The 18,675-nt window shown below is 40.4% G+C and overlaps 2 protein-coding genes across 18 annotated transcripts in view; one reads left to right on the plus strand and one right to left on the minus strand.

Annotated features, from left to right (window-relative positions):
- Positions 1–7,165, minus strand: part of Dnajb4 (DnaJ heat shock protein family (Hsp40) member B4) — a 28,684-nt gene extending 21,519 nt beyond the window's left edge. Inside the window, exon 1 of one of the 3 annotated variants that reach the window (XM_057793085.1) lies at positions 7,016–7,165. The gene's annotated coding sequence lies outside the window, so the exon portion shown is untranslated. Of the gene's footprint in view, positions 1–5,047; positions 5,067–6,179; positions 6,573–7,015 lie in introns of those variants that run through there. The other 2 variants (XM_057793084.1, XM_057793086.1) reach the window with 2 other exon arrangements.
- Positions 6,770–18,675, plus strand: part of Fubp1 (far upstream element binding protein 1) — a 28,902-nt gene continuing 16,996 nt past the window's right edge. For 7 of the 15 annotated variants that reach the window (XR_009058547.1, XR_009058548.1, XR_009058546.1 and 4 more), the window contains exons 1-15: positions 6,770–6,990; positions 11,063–11,153; positions 11,770–11,832; positions 12,618–12,656; positions 13,345–13,384; positions 13,786–13,838; positions 13,932–14,003; positions 14,181–14,238; positions 15,379–15,541; positions 15,649–15,747; positions 15,850–15,951; positions 16,180–16,282; positions 16,382–16,482; positions 16,968–17,109; positions 17,806–17,966. Coding sequence is in view for 11 of the 15 variants with exons in the window: in XM_057793075.1 (XP_057649058.1) it covers positions 6,886–6,990; positions 11,063–11,153; positions 11,770–11,832; positions 12,618–12,656; positions 13,345–13,384; positions 13,786–13,838; positions 13,932–14,003; positions 14,181–14,238; positions 15,379–15,541; positions 15,649–15,747; positions 15,850–15,951; positions 16,180–16,282; positions 16,382–16,482; positions 16,968–17,109; positions 17,806–17,966 (1,392 nt within the window). In the remaining 4 variants the exon portion in view is untranslated. The remainder of the gene's footprint in view (positions 6,991–11,062; positions 11,154–11,769; positions 11,833–12,617; positions 12,657–13,344; positions 13,385–13,785; positions 13,839–13,931; positions 14,004–14,180; positions 14,239–15,378; positions 15,542–15,648; positions 15,748–15,849; positions 15,952–16,179; positions 16,283–16,381; positions 16,483–16,967; positions 17,110–17,805; positions 17,967–18,675) is intronic. The other 8 variants (XM_057793081.1, XM_057793072.1, XM_057793074.1 and 5 more) reach the window with 3 other exon arrangements.

Below are 18,675 nucleotides of genomic sequence, written 5' to 3' on the forward strand. Positions count from 1 at the left end.
AATACACACAAACAGAAATGAATGTAGTAAAAAACAAACATACAGTCTTTCGGTTATGTGGACAAAGCCAGCATATCCAGACAACACTTAGGAGACCCCACTGGAGAGATCACTGTCTGTGTCGTGACCATACAGAAGGCACAGTCACTGGCCCACAGAGGTTCTCACTGTAAATACAGAAGGCACTTACTATCATGGCCTTCACCAGACAGTGGTGGAACTGAACAGTTAAAGCCAGGACTAGATAGCTGATAATGCCTAAATATTTACTGACTGGCCACTAACAGGAAAATGTTTGCTGACCCCCCACTATGTACAAATTACTTCTCATGAAGGACAGGGCAGTATTTTAAAAAGTACTAGACAAAAAAAAAAAAAACCTGAATTTTGCAAAATTCTTTTGACATATACTTTATATAATAAACTCTCGGCCTGGGCATACCTGCCAGAGGGAACGTATAATACGTATAGGAATATCTGGGGTATACGCTGAGCTGTTCTCAAAGGCAGTGCATGTGTTATAAATTCTGTGTCATTATCCCTACGGGAAATACAGGTTCCTGCAAGCCTCTAGTCATATTTTCATCAGCCACCCCAATACATAACCTTCTTTTTTTATGTATTCCTACTTAAAGATCCCTATTTTATATTGCTGACTCATTGACATTCCCTCATGGCCAATAGCAGTGTAAGTCATGCTGGAATGAAGTTAAGTGAAGATAAAACAAGAACGCAGAAGACCTTGGGTTGGATAGTTGGCTCAAGTGCTGGGCAAGCATGAGGACCTGAGCTCAGATCCCCAGCACTCACGGAAAGGCTGCCATGGCTGCACTATGGGAGCAGAGAGAGGAAGACCCTGCATGCTCACTGCAGCTAGCCTAGCTTCAACAGCAAGCTCCAGGTTTAGTATGAGGTCTCAGCTCAAAAGAAAAAAAAGGTAGAGAGTAAGAAAGGGAAGGAACCCATTTAGCCTCCAGTGTATGTGCACATGCACACATTAAGTAAATAACTTTTTTAAAAGAATGGTTCATAACTTGAGCTGTTTCATAAGAAGCACATAATACTCAGTATATGTGCATCTTCAAATGACCCTAAATCATTATGAGTATTGATCTGGGGATAAAAATAAATTTTGTGAAGAAGGCAGATTCATAAATACAGAACTGGCAAGAAATAAGGCTTAAATGTATAATGATGTGTCACTACCAAAGACCTAAGACCAGCTTAAAAAATTCCAAGCAACAGCAATATTGAAATTACCTGTCCCAAATGGTATGCCATGATATTTGTTATCTTCAAATTAAAGGTGCCACCCTTTACTCCAGAAACCCTCCACACAGCTTGATTCTGCCTTGAGTCCGGCTGGAGGTTGTGCTGCTGTGGCCCTGAATAAGGGTAGGCTCCTAATCCACACTTGTCACTCACTTATTACTATGTAAATGTATCCTTTCCCACTAGGCTGGAATCTCCCAGAGGGATCTCCCTCCCTCGTTCTCCCTTCTTTCTCCTTCCCGTTTTCTCTACCAGAACAAGACCTTTACATAACACACTGCTAAACCTCTGCTGGATGAAGGAGCAGAAATGGGTAACTATAGGACGTAAAGTAAGATGTGTATGATATAAAGAGACAAATGGAAATTTTAAATACATCCTACACAATTTTCCAACCAGCTCAATGTGTATGAAGGGAATGTCAAGCTCATTACATACACACTGCATTTGTTTATAACAAAATTTATATTATGTTTGTCCCAACTGACAAAAGCAGAAACAATACCTCAAGAAGTTCATACTCTAGAAGACAGGATCTCAAGGAAAGAACTGGACCGTTAGCATGGAACGAGTTTGGGGTCAGCGTGGTCAGATGCGCTCAGTGCTGCCTGACCTGTTCCCACTTGTGACTTGGCCAGTACTCAGCTCTGTACTCAGGGTTAAAAACAGACCCTAAGGACTGAGATGACAACAATGAGCAGTCATGAAGTTATTTTAAATACTGTAACTTACACTAGGAGGGGAGTTTTAGCTAGATGAATGACCTATCCGGTCGTTAGGCTTTTCCCAACCCAATCTTTCAATCCATTGTCTACTGAAACAGACTCTTACTACCCAGACTGATGGAAATGGAGACTTGACAAAGTGACTTGTGATTTCACTGACCCTGTGGACCATGACTATCGTCATGAAGGTGGCATTTTTACTGTCTACTCTGCCTGCCCAGACTCCAGCTCAATGCCCAGCTCTTTTATGGACTGAATAAATAAAAGAATTACTGAGTACCTACTAGATGTCAATCCTATCAATCTTAAGTTCAAGGTCAGCCTGGACTGCATAAGATACTGTCTTGAAAAGAAAAAATAAAAATGAAAACAAAAACTACCATTCTATTCTGAAGGAAAGTATCCTTAGCTGTTACAAGACAAAATGGCGTAAGAAGTGCTATCATAAATCACAGGATGCTCTGTGAAAAAAAAGTTTAATTTTCCTCTTAAGTATGTCTCTTTAAATGCATTCCAAAACAGTATGAGATCTATTAATATAAAGCAAAAAGAGAATCAGAAGACAAAATCCAGAATGTCCATAGCTAGACAAAGAGATAGAAATGTCATTAGAGAATAAAACTCTACTAAAAACAAAACTGCTATTCCAAGTGAGTCTTATAGCCCATTCCCACCCGTCTTTACTTAAGGGTTTCCTGATTCAGATCTTCAGTTTTCTACACAATCTATTTCCAGAGGGAATGTTATACAGGAAAAGTAGAGGTCCCGATTACAAAAGCATGGCTATTTGAGTTCTACACATTCAATATGTAAATCCGTGGTTACCTAAATATTAAGGCATGAACCACTGGGGAAAGTTCTTTTTTAAAATTAAAGTTTTGTAAGTATTTTGAAATCTTCTCTTAAATTGCCTGTTCTTTCTAAGATTTAAATATGGCATTTAAAGAAAATATTTTTAAGTTCAGATTTAAAAAAAAAACATAGATTTATATTATATTGCCTCCTTAAGCAGTACAGCTACAACTCATCTAAGAACCAATATTCAGGGGCTGGCGAGATGGCTCAGTGGTTAAGAGCACTGACTGCTCTTTTAGATGGACCCGGGTTCAATTCCCAGCACCCACATGGCAGCTTACAACTGTCTGTAATTACAGTTCCAGGGGACCTGACACCCAAGGTTAAAAAAAAAAAAAAGAAAGAAAAAAAAGAACCAATGTTCAAATATTTGATGTTGAGTAAATATGTATAACTCTGAGCAATATGATCAAAATACGTGTATGAAAATGTCAAGAAGATATGTTATTAATATTTTGAACATACTACTCTACCTTAAAATTACAAAGCTGATAGTTCTGATAGGCTGTACTTTGGCACCCTATCAGGATATATATATAGCTCAGTGACAGGAGGGTCTGCTTTTGACCTTCTCCATGGGGAGGAGAAAAGCTCTCTGGCACTTTAAAACTTCATTATTCAAGCAAATAGTGATCCATGAATTAGGCAGCCACTCCCAGATATTATTTTAGGGGCCTATGAGTGACTCTGCCCAACTTTTTATGTGGGTTCTGGAGATCTGAATTCATCTTCAGACTAATGCAGCAAGAGCTCTTACCTGATGAGCCAATCTTCACAGACCCTGAATTTTACCAAGACCATTTGAACATGGCTATTTAAAATGTACTATAATTCCTGGAATACAGATGAATTAACATATTTTATAGTACCAACTTCCAGTGGCATAGAACGGTGTGATTCCTGAAAAGTTCAGAAGTGCTCTTCTGAAGGTGGCAAGGCAGGTTACGAGCACTGCATAGATGAGAAGTCTCAGATACAAGATCAACAAATGAACTAAAACGTAGTTTGGGCCCAACATTTATTTACGCAACAAATAACTAGACTGTCAGTCTAGTGGTAGGGATGATAATGATGGAGATGATCTCCAGTTTACACTCTAAGGGAAATAAGAGTGAACAACACAGACAAACACTGTAAGACATGGTGATAAGCAAGGGGTTGCCGAACTGCTTGACAAGAGCCATCAGAGAGCTGAGGCCTGAAGGACTCAGTCAGATCATGCACGCATGGCAGGGGCTCCAGGACATTCAGCAGAGGAAGCAAGATAAAGACTGAGGCAGGAAATTCGTGGCTAACAAAGTGAACAGACAGCTGCAGGAAGAGCATAAGAGAAGAGGAAGAAATGTATAGAGAAACTAATTACACAGAGCTCTTCTAGGGAAAGGATTCATAGTGTAATTGGAACTATACAGAAGAGATCTGTTTTCAGTAAATCAAGAAATGATGGACTGTAATATAGTCAGGTACTGTAATATAGTACCTGAACTACAAAAAGGCAGATGAGTATAGTTCTTGGATGATATTTTTCAACACTGGGTACGTTACTTTTGAATCCTTATATATTATATACATTTATATAAATTTTCCCAATTTTTAAAAAATTATTTCATTGTACATGGTCTAGTGTTTTGTCTTTATGTGTATATACCGTGTGTGTGCCTGGTGCTTTGAGGTTAGAAGAGGATGTTGGTGCTCCTGGGTCTGGAGTTATAATGGTAATTGTCATATGGGTGGTAGGAACTAAACCTTGGTCCTCTGGAGGAGCAGCCAAGGATCTTAACAGTTGAGCCATTTCTCCAGCCCCACAAATTCCTTACTGAATCACAGAAATAAACAGGTAGGACCAAAACTAAAGTGTTACCCTTTTGGTCCAGAATACAGTGGTGGTAACTTGGGCCGGGGCTGGAAACAGCAGAGGTAAAAATCAATGGACCTGAGAACATATATCGGTGATATGGTCAGTGAGGTCTTTCTGATGGCCAGACAAAGGGCAGGGATAATCAACAGCTCTCAGTCAGAGCTTTTCAAGGTGTTAAGTTCAACGTCTGAATATATTTTTAAGTTATCACAATTGGTTGTGCATGGGAGGAATATGGATAGAGTTCCAGGCAAGTACAGGCCAACAAGGCTCTAAATACTATAGCATGCAAATCACACACAGCAAACAATTATCAGGTTCAAGATCTCAATAGTACCTAGTCTGCGGGGCGGTGGTGGTGGTGGTGCACGCCTTTAATCCCAGCACCTGGGGGGCAGAGGCAGGCAGATCTCTGAATTCCAGGACAGCCTGGTGTACAGAGCGAGCTCCAGGACAGATTCCAAAGTTACACAGAGAAACGCTGCCTCAAAAAACAAAACAAACAAATTAGTCTACACTGATCCCAATGTATTCCTTTCTAGAATATCCACATTTCCAGTATATATAATGTTTTTTTTTTGAAATTAGAAATGGAGGTTCTTTTGGTATTTACAAAAAAATTAAATAATGATAGAAGGGAGTAAATAATACTCTGAATTATTTTGATCAGAACATTTAATTGTTGTAAACCTAGCTAATGAAATAAAAAAATATTTACTGATGAATAAATGCTATTTGCTGGGCAAGGCTTTCTTAAAGTGCGACTAAGTATTTTTTAGGAACTTTTCGAGGTTTTACACTCTGGTATGATTAAATCTGTAGCCCAATACCTTTACTGTTTTTCCAAATCCACAAACATTCTGAGATAATTCAACACATGTAAAAAGGATGAGCTGAGCTATAAAATGGCCGAGACAGAGCTGGGTAAAAGAAAACCGCTGGTTTTATCTGCAAGCACATGACTTGTTAACTGATCTATGGGTCTTGAACTTGAGGGCACATTAGCTTCCGGTTACCAGGAAGCCGGTAACATATATTTCTCGCATTCTAAGACTCCTGATAATAAAGTGTTCTTAGACTGAGACAGGGGGGGAAATAACATACAAAATGCTATTCTTTCTTAGCAAGTTGGGGACGGGGGTCATTGTGGCACACGGAAGTTGAAACAGAACAGGACTTAAGAACCCTCCCTCACCCCAGTAATTGTTTGCATTACATTAGGCATGCTCAGGAACGGTCCGGGGAGATGTGTAATTATTGGCACATAAAGCAAATATTAGAAATCGCCTAATAAAAATCATCTAATCCAGAAAACTACATTTATCTGCGGGCCCGCAGGGGGTGGGATAAACTCAATCAAGCCAATTTGGGTGAAGAACAAGACCGTTCGTTCACTCGTGTATGGCCACGAGGTTGGCCGAATGACACACAACACTGCGGGGTCTAACACTAAACGTCACAACACTCACGTTTTTAAAGGACAAAGGGCGGTCATAGTTTCACCATCCGCTCACCCACATTATTTTTACATAGACACTCGATAGGTAGCAATCGATCGGGAACTAAGGGCCCGGCGGGCGGTCTGATCATGCCCACGTGTGACCCCCGACAGCCTGGCAGTCGCAGGCGGCGGCAGCTCAGCACCCCGAAGGATGCTGGGCTCCCGCCGGGGCCGCAGACGGTTCTGCAGCGTCGCCGTGGACACGCGCGCGGCCCTCGGGGGCTCGCGGGACACTGTTGCGTGACATCCACGCCCGGCGGCGTCAAGCGCCTCACTACGGAAACAAGGAAGGACACGCGCTCCGAGGACGCGGCGAGGCGAGGCGCCCAGAGCAGGAGCAGACGCCACCGCGACGACCGACGCCCCGCCACCGCGAGGGAACAATAAGCCTGCAACGCGCCGAGAAGGGGCGCCCCGGTCAACGCTACTCTCGCGAGATCTTAGTCAAATCTCGCGATAGTCTCTACCGGGCGGCCCGTCTCCACGCCCGCCCCCAGCCCCGCTAGCTCTGAAACATCGCGAGATTTCCACCGCCTAGTCCCCGCCCCTTTACGGCACGATGGTCGCACAAGAATGTGATAGAGGCTCTACGGCCGCCATTTTCTTCCTTTCTTAGCGGTTAACCGAGAGGGAAGCCTCCGCGAGGAAGCGGCAGCGGCGGCTGTAGCGTGGGCATGGCCGACTACTCAACGGTGCCTCCGCCCTCGTCTGGCTCAGCCGGCGGCGGCGGCGGAGGCGTTAATGATGCTTTCAAAGATGCCCTGCAGAGAGCCCGGCAGGTAAGCGTGCAGCGCGGCGGCTTACCCAAGAGCCTCCGGCGGGCTAGGCCCCGTCCCCGCTGGCTTCCCGGGCTAAGCCGGAGACGGCCATCTGTCCCGGGGTCCCAGGCACTCGAGGCCGAGCTCGGCTCAGGTCCGGGCTGAGCCTCCCTTCCCACGCGCGCTCCCCAAACGTGGCCCCGGGGCTTCCACTTCCGCAGCGCGGCCCGGCTCCCTCAGGTCGGCTTCCGTTCGGTAAAGCGCTTGTTGCTCTCTACAGAGGCGGGGAAGGAAGGTTCTGGGAGGCCGGGTCACGGCTAGGGCAGGACAGGCTTGCCCGCCTAGCGGTGCTCACCGCTCCGCCGAGTCCTCCCGCCCCGGAAGGTAACGTTCGCCTGGCCCGGGGAGGCTCCCCGAGCGCCCTTCCCCGGGGCGGTCAGCCCTCCGGTCCTTCCCTCCAGCTAAAAATGGCCTCATGCCGGTTCTCCCCGAGCTTTGGGTTTGAACTGCCTGTCCCGAGGCGAGACCTCCATCCTCTTTGTGTTCCGTTGGGACGTATTGCTGCCCCGAAGGCACCACTTAGCGGGTTGAAAGACAAAAGTGCTTGTACTTGAAAATATTTTTTTTCAACTCTAGACTTTCCTGTCTTCAGGTAGCCCTCTGATTTCTTTGTGGTTTAAAAATGTAGCGTTGTCTTGGTGGGCACGTCTTTAGACCCTGCACTCCAGAGGCAGAGGCAGGGAGATCTCTTGAGTTTGGGGCCAGCCAGGACAACAAAGAGACCTTGTCTCAAAAAGACGTTACGGAATTTGGGTGTAAGCTAATAAAACATCTTTTTATGGCACTCTAACGTAGTTGTTAGACATTTTATAATAGTGTTGAACAAATATTGCAAAAGTCGGTTTATATTAGTTTACTTCCTTCCTAATTTACCCCCCTCAGGACTGAAAGATTACTGAGTCAAAGTTTATCAGCTCTGCCGTGATGTGGCAAATCACGTGTTGGGAGATTTACTAGTCTATTATTATTCATCTAGCGTATTTAACTATCGAGTACACGGATACTGAAAAAAAATCGTTTTATTTATTTGTGGAGAGGGCTCAGTGACTGTTGTGGTGTGCGTGGAATTGAGAGGATAACTTGGGAGTTGATTCTCCCACCACGTAGCTTTCTTGAGTCGCATGAGAGTGGACAGCCTTAGATATGAGTCTCTTTATCTGGGGCTCTTGAGGAAATTTTTTTGATACCAGGGTTTGTAAAAGGAGAGGCTGGCCTGGGATTTAAGGCGTCCTACCTACCTAAGCCTCCTTGGTGCTTGCAGGTGTGCTCCACCCCCTCAGCTTTGAAACATCTTAATGTTTAATGTGTTATTCGTTTTCTAAGGAAGGTGTGAGATAATCCAGGAATCAAATATCATTGAACAGAATAGCTAATGCTTTGATTAATAAGAAAATAAGCACGACAATTATGTAAATGTTTGCACTGTGAGGCAGGCACTGTGCAAGGTAGTGCACTGGTGGTGGGGGGTAGTCTCTGGCCAGCACAGAGAAGAAGCAGCGGCGGCCTGTACAAAGGGAGGGCTTCTGGACTGACAGTCCAAGAGTTAAGTAAGCTGGAGCATTAGGATTGAATAGGAGGAGGAAAAGGTGAGAAAACGAGGAACACTAGCTAGATTCAAAGTGAATAAGCTTTGTTTGCCAGCAAGCCTCGATTGTGATTACAGTGTCGCTCTCACCTGAACTTTCTAAGTACGTAGTGATCCCTTAGGACGTTGCCCTGTATAAGGTACATGGTGTGTTCAATTGATTGAGCAGATATCCTTAGTGTGTTGTCCCACTACGCAGCTCTGGCTGTCCTGACACTCACTGTGTACATCAGACCCACCTCTACCTTTGGGATTAAAGGTGTATGTCATCCACGCCCAATTTTAAATTGTGTGATCTGAATGTTAACTCCTAGAGACGAAGAAGTATCCTTGCTATCTTGTTATCCTCCAGGACTTGAGTCTGCTCAGCTTTCTGAGTGCTGGAATTGCAGGCCCGCACTTTTCTTAAGTATAGTGCATCTGTGTCTTTGAGGATAGATAAAGCATTGCTAATTTTCCAAAACACTTTTTTTTTTTTTTTTTGAGACAGGCTTTCTCTGTGTAGCCCTGGCTGCCCTAGGAACTCACTCTACAGACCAGGCTGACCTTGAACTCACAGAGATCCGCCTGCCTCAGACCCCCAAATGCTAGGATTAAAGACATCTGCTACCATGCCTAGACCAAAACAATTTTGAAGTGTTGCTGTGGACTCTGCTTTAGAATTGAATTACATATTGTAGTGAATTGGTGAGGGTATGCTGTATGTTAGGATCTGCGCTGAACATGTAATCTCCACAGCCATCCTGTAAGGGAGGTGTGTAGAAGTTTCCCATTTGTGAAGACGTGGCAATCGAAGCGCAGACTATCTGAGAATATTTGACAAAGACACCACTCTAGACGGCACACTAGAAGTAGATTAGCGCTTCCACCCTTGAACTGCTAAGGAAAGTGTGGAAATGTGTAACGGCAGTGAGAATGGTGCTAAGTGCTGACTTGTTTGAAGAAAGAAAAAGTAGTGCAAAAATCCAAGTGGGAAGCTTGGATTGTACGTGTGAATTAAAATCAGACATTACCCATACATGATACATGCTTAATAAAATTAATTATCGATAGAGCTCATAATTCCAACATGTGAGAAGGGGGAAAGAAAGGCCAGCCTGGGCAACAGAGTGAGACCATATTGCTGTATTGGGAATTGATTGATCTTCAGGGATTTTTTTTTTTATGTTTGTGGTTACCAAGAAAATGATTTTCTAAGATTAATTTTGGAGAGTTATCTGCTTTGTGGTGTTCTAGTCTTTGTCAGTTTTCAATTTTTGAAGGTTTTGCTTTTTCTTGAATGAATGAACCAAGCACCAACTTTGATTTTCTTTTGGACAGTTGTAGAACTATCGATAGATATCCCATAGTAAGGAGATTGAGGTCTCCCTGTAGCTATGGCTGGATGGAATATGAAGAAGTATACTTTCTTGTTTTGTTTTTCGAGACAGGGTTTCTCTGTAACTTTGGAGCCTGTCCTGGAACTAGCTCTTGTAGACCAGGCTGGCCTCGAACTCACAAAGATCCACCTGCCTCTGCCTCCCAAGTGCTGGGATTAAAGGCGTGCGCCACCACCGCCCGGCTGAAGTATACTTTCTTACGCATTTTCTTGGAGTTCGAGTAACCTCAGAAGTGTTTATAAAAGCTAACTGTAGAGAGTGGTCACAGTCTAAATAAACCACTTTCCTCTAGTTCAGTATGCCATCTTCTCTGGCACTTACCTATTGTCTTTATCAGCCCTACACAGTGCACTTAGATCCCCAATGTGCAGTTTGTAAATACCACATTTTGAGATCAAAGGGTGGAAAAGATGTGTTCCCAGGTGTGATTAGGAAAACCTTCAGGAAAGAAGGTTAGGTACCCACAGATGAAATAGGCTTTTAATGGGGAAATGACAGGTGGTTAGTAAAGTTGATCACCACTGACCTTTTCATAGACTTTGTGTGTGCTGGTATGGGTGTAGATGAAGAGGAAAATCTAATAACCCTGGGAGATATAGTTGACATAGGGATATGACTTAACAGATCCATATTTGGTATAAGGCCTTGAATATACTCTTAGCCTCCCCCAATCTTCTGCTTATAATAAGCAGATAATTAGGTTAGTTCCACATCAGTGTCTTAGAAATGTCAGTCATATATTTGTTTGTTTTTCCTTTTTTTTTTTTTTTTTAGGCAGGGTTTCTCTGTGCAGCAGTGGCTGGCCTGGATTCTGTTTTATAGTAGTCCGTGCTGGCCTTGAACTCAGAGATCAGCTGCCTGAAGTGCGACCCCAATGCCCAACCGGTGTTTTTTGTTTTTAATAGAGCTTAATCCCATACCATTCCTTGTTAGCTCCCTAAACTACTAATGATAGTTTTAATTAATCCTAACAACTCAATAGTGCATTGTTGTAGAAAATTTAGTATAGGAAATTTAGAGTAGTAAATGTATGTTAGTATTGTAACCTTTCTGATTTTTTTTTTTAAAGATTGCAGCAAAAATTGGGGGTGATGCTGGTACATCATTGAATTCAAATGACTATGGTTATGGGGGACAAAAGAGACCCTTAGAAGATGGAGGTAAGTTATAGCCAGGAATCATTATAGTTATCTCACACAGTATTCAAATGATGAGGGGTTTTCACTCTTATTTATTGAAATAATTTGTTGACATAGTACTATGTATCGATCTCAAAGGGGGGAAAGACAGACCTAGAAAAAAGGTAGGTATAATGTGAGCCTAGGAGAAAGTATTATTGGGATAGTAAACAGTTCATTTTTTTTTCCTGTTTTAGGAGTATGCTTAGTTTGCACAGATTTCTCGTTAATACTGAAAAAAAAAACAAAAATATAAATTGCTTAGGAAACACTTTCCTGGTTTTCCCAATTATTTGGTATGCTGCTTATTCATTTACTAGAAATTCACTTCAAAGGCTTTTATAGTGGGTTTATAGTGCTTCTTATTTTTAAAAAACATTGACACTTCTGCAATTAGAAGTGTGTGCTTTTTGTTTTAGTTCTGTGTGTGTGAATTTTGATATTCTAATTGAGCATATAGAAATGTAATTGTAGCCCTGAGTGGGAATACTTGGTTTCCTTTTAAGTATTTGCAAGTGAGGTTTTTAAAATGCAAGAAAAGTGAGCTAATGGTGCTTCAGATGTTGTGTGTAATGTATTCTTTTTATTTTATGTGTAGATGGCTCTTGGACAAATCCGAGCAGTACAACACACTGGGAGGGAATGCCCTCTCCTTTTAAAGGCAGGAATTTTTATTTATTACCTGTGTTCAGTATGTAAACGTGAAATAAACAAGCCAGTGGATTCTTAAGTGGACACAACTGTCTCTTGGTTTATGTGTCTGAATTTTTGCTACACAAAAGCCTTGAAGTGGGGAAAATGACAATAGTAGTGCTTTGAACTATAGACTGTCTATTCTAATGTATGTGTTTTGTTTATTTGAGAAAGGCAGTCACTTAGTTGCTTTGAGATTTTTGGGCTTTTTTTTTGTTTTGCTAAACTCATGCAATGAAGTATTTCATTTGGGAATAAAACAGTTTAGATTGAAACTGTCTTGTAATATGAGCTTTCCCTTTTATTAAAGTTTTGTGATCACTGTCAACTACTCTTGTCTTTTGATATGTCAATTTTTTATATAGCTGATATGTCAGATTTTTATATAGCTAGCTATCTCTAGTTGTCAGTTCTTACCATAGAAGAAGCATCATTAGCTTTTAGCATATGGTATTCACCAGCATTTAAATACTTTGTTTTGTATCATTCTAAACTATTTAAAGTGTCTATGTGTTGCTTAAACAGGAAGAGAATAAAAGAACTTAGGTTTTGTGGGTGTGGTTGTTTTGTTTTGGGTTTTTTGTTTGTTTTTTGTTGTTTTTAGAGTTTTGAGTCTAGGTTGAATTGTGGCAATTTTGGTTGGTTCAAGTGGTAAACCTTTATATCAGGTATTTTGATAAACATTGACATTCTTGCTTGGGGGGGGCAGCTTTGTTTTTAATTGACAAAAATGAACGACATTTAATTTTGCAGATCAACCAGATGCAAAGAAAGTTGCTCCCCAAAATGACTGTAAGTAAGCTGAGTTTTTATTACGACTTTTAAATTGTTTATATATTTATATATAAAATTATATATGTATGTGTGCGTCTGTGTGAATTTGTGTGCACTTGGGAGACCAGAAGATAGCATGGGAATTCCCTGAGAGTGGAGCTGCATGCAGTTGCAATCCTCCGTGTGGGTGCTGGGAACTGTTACACTTTTGGATAGGTTGTGGATTTTGGTTTGGAGAATTTTGTTTTTGAGCCAGGCTCACTCTATAACCCTGATTGGCCTTGGCCTCACAGAGGTTCATCTACTTCTATCTTCCCAGTGCTGGGATTAAAGGTATGCCTTTCCACGCCAAAGAGGGTAGGTAGGTATTAAATTAAGAATGTCTAGTCAGAATTTTTTTACATAGGTATGCTTTTTTCTTAGATAATGATTCTATTTTAATTGTGACCATGTATGTGTAAACATTGTTTGATGTATATATTTAACTACTCCAGTTTTTAGGCATGTGCCACTTGAAAAAAAAAGTGTGCCATTGCTAGTATATTTGCCCTTTCTTGGCTTTCTTGCAGCCATCAGTGATGATTTGAATAGTCTGAGTCTCTTATTCTTCTTCAGTATATGCATCAAGGAAAGAATATAGAATACTTGGTGTGCTTGTGTTGAGTAAACTTAAACTCTGAAGTTTTGTTTGTTTTTTTTCCTTAAGCTTTTGGAGCACAGTTACCTCCGATGCATCAGCAGCAAAGGTATAGTCAAAACCTTAAGTACTTTGCAAGTCTTAGTTGAATTGTGTATATAACCAACCAAGTTAGTTTATATTGAAAATGTCTATATACAATTTTGTATGTGTGGTTTATTTTTGTCCTATTGGGAAGATGAAATAGAATCTTTATGTAAGAAATTGGTAATTTGGAAAATAGTTGAAATTGACATGTTTTAGAAGAAAGAAAGTAAAGTAAATGGTAAAATGACATTCACTCTGAACTCTTACATATTCAGTTATCTGTCTTGCTCACTTACACATGCTGTCAATTTAAGAACAGAAGTCTGAGCTTTTAGGAGACCTTGGTTGGATTCATAAAGCTACCGTTCATGTCCAAGCACACATCTCCCTTTGAAGAAAATACTAGTTTTTGTTATTTCTTAGCAGATCTGTAATGACAGAAGAATACAAAGTTCCAGATGGAATGGTTGGATTTAGTAAGTAACATAATTTTTTAGTTTTCAAAATATAAATATGCTTTAAAAATTTAAGGTAAATAATAACTTTTCCTTTTCCTCCTCCTTAACTAGTAATTGGCAGAGGAGGAGAACAGATTTCACGCATACAGCAGGAATCTGGATGCAAAATACAGATAGCTCCTGGTAACGTTCTTCTTTTTGTGTATGCATTTTGTTCTTCTGTCTCCGGCCCCTTTTTTCTAGCCCTCTAAGTTTTTTGAGAGTGGCTAGAAAATATGAGTATTTTTTTAAGTTTCTGAAGATGATGATGTTACTTTTTATCTATTTTTAACTTAAGCTTTTCTTTCTATTTAATTATAGATAGTGGTGGCCTTCCAGAAAGGTCTTGTATGCTAACTGGAACACCTGAATCTGTCCAGTAAGTTTAAAAATGTTGTCTGCTTAGATAGCAATGTGAAGACTTTGTGTTTTCATTCCTTCCGCATCAGTGTCTTCTACTGGTGCCTTGAAAACTTCACTTTAAAGTTTATATATGGCATGCCTTTCTTGAATAATAGGGATCATTGTCTAAGACAGAAAATTGTTAAAAACAGGGACCGGGGGGTAACACAGACATCCAGGTTCTTGCTTTCCAAGTAGGAAGAACTGAGTTTGTGCCTAAGAGCGAAAACCAAAAAACTTGGCATGGTAATATGAGCAGTCTTGTGGTGTTGGAGACATGCAGACTTTGGGGGCTTGGTAGTCAGCCAGCCTACACTGTTTCGTGGCTTTAAAGCCGTTGAGAAGACTCTATTTCAAAAGGTGATACTACACCAAGAATGGCACTGATGGTTGTAATTTGGCCTAAACATATATGAGTTGTATTCATAGACACAAAATTACTAAAACTTGATTTGACTTACATATAAATAAGTTGATGATGTCATCTAAAACTACCGAAATCTTCTTTAACACTCATTGTCGTTTGTTTTGTTGTTTGGTGGTTGGTTTTGTTTTGTTTTTCTAGACAAGGTTTCACTGTGTAGCCCTGGCTGTCCTATAACTCCCTTTGTAGGTCAGACTGACCTCAAACTCACCTCCCAGAGGTGTCCACCATCCCTGCCCCACTCAGTGTCTTGTTACTTCCTGTTGGCTGTGCCAAAACACCAAGGAGGGCAACTTAGAAAAGAGTGTTTTATTGGGCTCATGAGATCAAGCAACCACACCAACTTAAGCTCATTTAATGGAAACTTAAAAGTTGTGAGAAGTTACTACCTCATCCTACGCTGAAACACAGCCTTCAGTTGTTTTCATTTGCCTAAGACCATTTCTTCCTATTTCAAGACATCTTTCTTATGACTAAATTACTGTGTTTATTTGGTTCATGGTCGCTTTATTACTGCCCCTTTTCACATTCCCTTTGGCTTTGCTTTTTCTTCCTGCCTCTCACCATGCATGTGTATCCAAATTCAACTGCTGTATGACACCAATGATTAGAATCAGATTGATTGACTCTGTTATGTTTCATTTTTGGATAAGGTTGGTTGTGCTACACGTTTTTATATTAATTTGTTTACAGATCAGCAAAAAGATTACTGGACCAGATTGTTGAAAAGGGAAGACCAGCACCTGGCTTTCATCATGGTGATGGACCTGGAAATGCAGTTCAGGAAATCATGATTCCAGCCAGCAAGGCAGGACTCGTTATTGGAAAGGGGGGAGAGACTATTAAACAGCTTCAGGTACTGTTATGATAATTATTATTATTATTATTATTATTCAGTCTTTTAAAAGCCAGTTACTATTTTTTTGTTGTTGTTAACTTGCATTATTTTCATGATTATAATAGGAACGGGCTGGTGTTAAAATGGTTATGATTCAAGATGGGCCTCAAAATACTGGTGCTGATAAACCTCTTAGGATTACGGGTGACCCATACAAAGTTCAGGTAAGCCTCACTTTGTCATTTATATAAAATGGCGGGGGGAGGGGTGATAATAAGCATTAAACTGTTTTGAGAATTTTTCTAAATTAGATAACTCTATTTTAGCAAGCCAAGGAGATGGTATTAGAATTAATTCGTGATCAAGGTGGTTTCAGAGAAGTGCGGAATGAGTATGGCTCAAGAATAGGAGGAAATGAAGGGATAGATGTAAGTAAACATGCTGGATCCGGAATTTGGTCCTAATCCATAAAGTGCTTTCATGTTCTGTTTGGAGTTGAATTCTTTTTATATGTCCCTTTTCTCAATTTCTTTCTTGGGGTATTTTTTATTTTGTTACTGTTTGACATGATCATTTACTATATTTTTATGATTTGGTGAAGATGAATTTTTGAGAAATTATATTTTTTAATATACTTCATCTTTTACTTCTTTAAGGTCCCAATTCCAAGATTTGCTGTTGGCATCGTAATAGGAAGAAATGGAGAAATGATCAAAAAAATACAAAATGATGCTGGTGTTCGAATTCAGTTTAAGCCAGGTAAGTAAGGTATATTTGGTGTTCTAAGAATTGATAGCTATTAATCTCGACACTCATAATTGTTTTGTCACAATTCCTTGTTTTTTCTTTTTCTTGTAGATGATGGAACAACACCTGATAGGATAGCACAGGTCACAGGACCTCCAGACCGATGTCAGCATGCCGCAGAGATTATCACAGACCTTCTGCGGAGTGTTCAGGTTTGATAGGAAATTAACATTTTCAGTTTGCTTTCATTGGAAATTTTTATCATACCTGAAAAGTGCCCCTCCATATTATACTAGAATCTGTTGATGTATTAAAATGACTAAACATTTACATTGTTTTAAGATAAACATCTTAAGGGCAGAAGAACTGCTGCAGAAACACTGCAGAAAAAATAGGGTGTCAAAAGCTGTGTCAGAGACAAGTGTTCATGTAACCCCAAAACCCACAGGGTCTGATGGCAGACATGGAGAGGTCCGGGAAGGGCTTCTTAAACGTTTGTCACAGTTCTGTGAAGACAGGCAGAGCTACACAGAAATCCTGTCTCAAAAGAAAAAGAAAGTTATTGATTAATTGAATATTTTTGTCAAGTAATATTTAAATCATCTCTTAATTTCATTGTTGAGAAATAGGAAAGTTTGGAAATAAAAGTAATAATTTTGTTAAAGCATTTCTTTGTTCATTTTTTTTCCTCCTTCAGGCTGGTAATCCTGGTGGACCTGGACCTGGTGGGCGAGGACGAGGTAGAGGTCAAGGCAACTGGAATATGGGACCACCTGGTGGACTACAGGAATTTAATTTCATTGTGCCAACTGGGAAAACTGGATTGATAATTGGAAAAGGCAATGTATTTTAAATTTTTTGTTAAACATAACTGATCTTTCTGGACACTTTATTGTACACAAATAGTATTGATTTTTTTGTTTGTTTTTGGAAGTATTTTAGTAGGAAAGGGATTTTACATGGCAACTAAAATAACACTCTTTTAAAAATGAATTTTGTGTTTCATTGGCTTCTAAGGAAAGGGGTCAGTTATCCATTGAAGAAATAAAACTTGATCCTAATTGAATTGGGGTAACTTGTTTGGTTTTGGTTTTTGGGATTGTATTTAGGTTAATTTTTTTGGTTTCTTACAAAAGCTCTTTATTGAAGTTTTACTGTTCTTACCCATGTTAGGATTTATATGTTTGATATTTATTTTATTCTGTCTGTGTGTATGCCTGCAGGTCAGAAGAGGGCACCAGACCCCATTACAGGTGGTTGTGAGCCACCATGTGGTTGCTGGGAGTTGAACTCAGGACCTTTGGAAGAGCAGGCAGTGCTCTTAACCTTTAAGCCATCTCTCCAGCCCCCAGGATTTAAATGTTTGAATAGACTTTACTGTATTTGGAATGAGTTGTAGATGGAAAACCAGAATAAGTAGAAAATCCTAACAAATTATTGTCCAATGGAATACTATCAAACTTTATTAAATAGGTGTTTTTTAAATTACAGCATTTCTTATATTCTTTGAGCTAATTTTTTTTTTCTTTTTTTAGGAGGTGAAACCATAAAAAGCATAAGCCAGCAGTCTGGTGCGAGAATAGAGCTTCAGAGAAATCCTCCTCCTAACGCAGATCCTAATATGAAGTTATTTACAATTCGTGGCACTCCACAGCAAATAGACTATGCTCGGCAACTCATAGAAGAGAAGATTGGGGTGAGTACCCTTTAAACTTGTTTATAATGTAATTCCTGGTACTTAATTCAACTGTGCCATGGGAAAATGTATAGTTTGTCATCTGAAATTACAGCTTTTGTGGTACAGCACACGATCATGTAACAATATAGGAAAGATATCTAGAATTACAAGTATTCTTGTTAACCATGCCACTTAACAATTGAGTGTCCGTAGATCAGAGATAATATTAGATCTGGCAGCAGTTGGGTAGCCTAACTAGTTACAGGAGTTCAATGTTTATCAAGGCCCGCACTACCCATCCCTGCTGCGTCAAAGTAGTGAGTTAAGGTATTTATCTCCCATTCTGCCTAAGTAATTTATAATTTCTGACTGTTGGACTGGCTACCAATCAATCATCAGAGGTTTGAAACATAGACTAGTTTGATTCTTCTGGAGCTCCTTGGCAGCCCAGCAAAATCCATGTTTGTAGGAGGAAGAGGCTACTTGTTGGTTCCCGGCCGCCAGGGATAGCTTAGCCCTAAAATAACCACATAGAAACTGTATTAATTAAATCACTGCTTAGCCCATTAGCTCTACCTTCTTATTGACTAACTCTTAATTTAATCCATTTCCATTAATCTTTGTATCACCACATGGCTGTGGCTTACTGGCAAGATTCTAACTGGCCTCTGTAACAGGCAGAGGATCCATGGCTTCTCTCTGACTCTTTCCTTCTCCCAGCATTCTG

This window comes from Chionomys nivalis, chromosome 18, assembly GCF_950005125.1.
Source record: "Chionomys nivalis chromosome 18, mChiNiv1.1, whole genome shotgun sequence".
NCBI classification, from domain to species: domain Eukaryota; kingdom Metazoa; phylum Chordata; class Mammalia; order Rodentia; family Cricetidae; genus Chionomys; species Chionomys nivalis.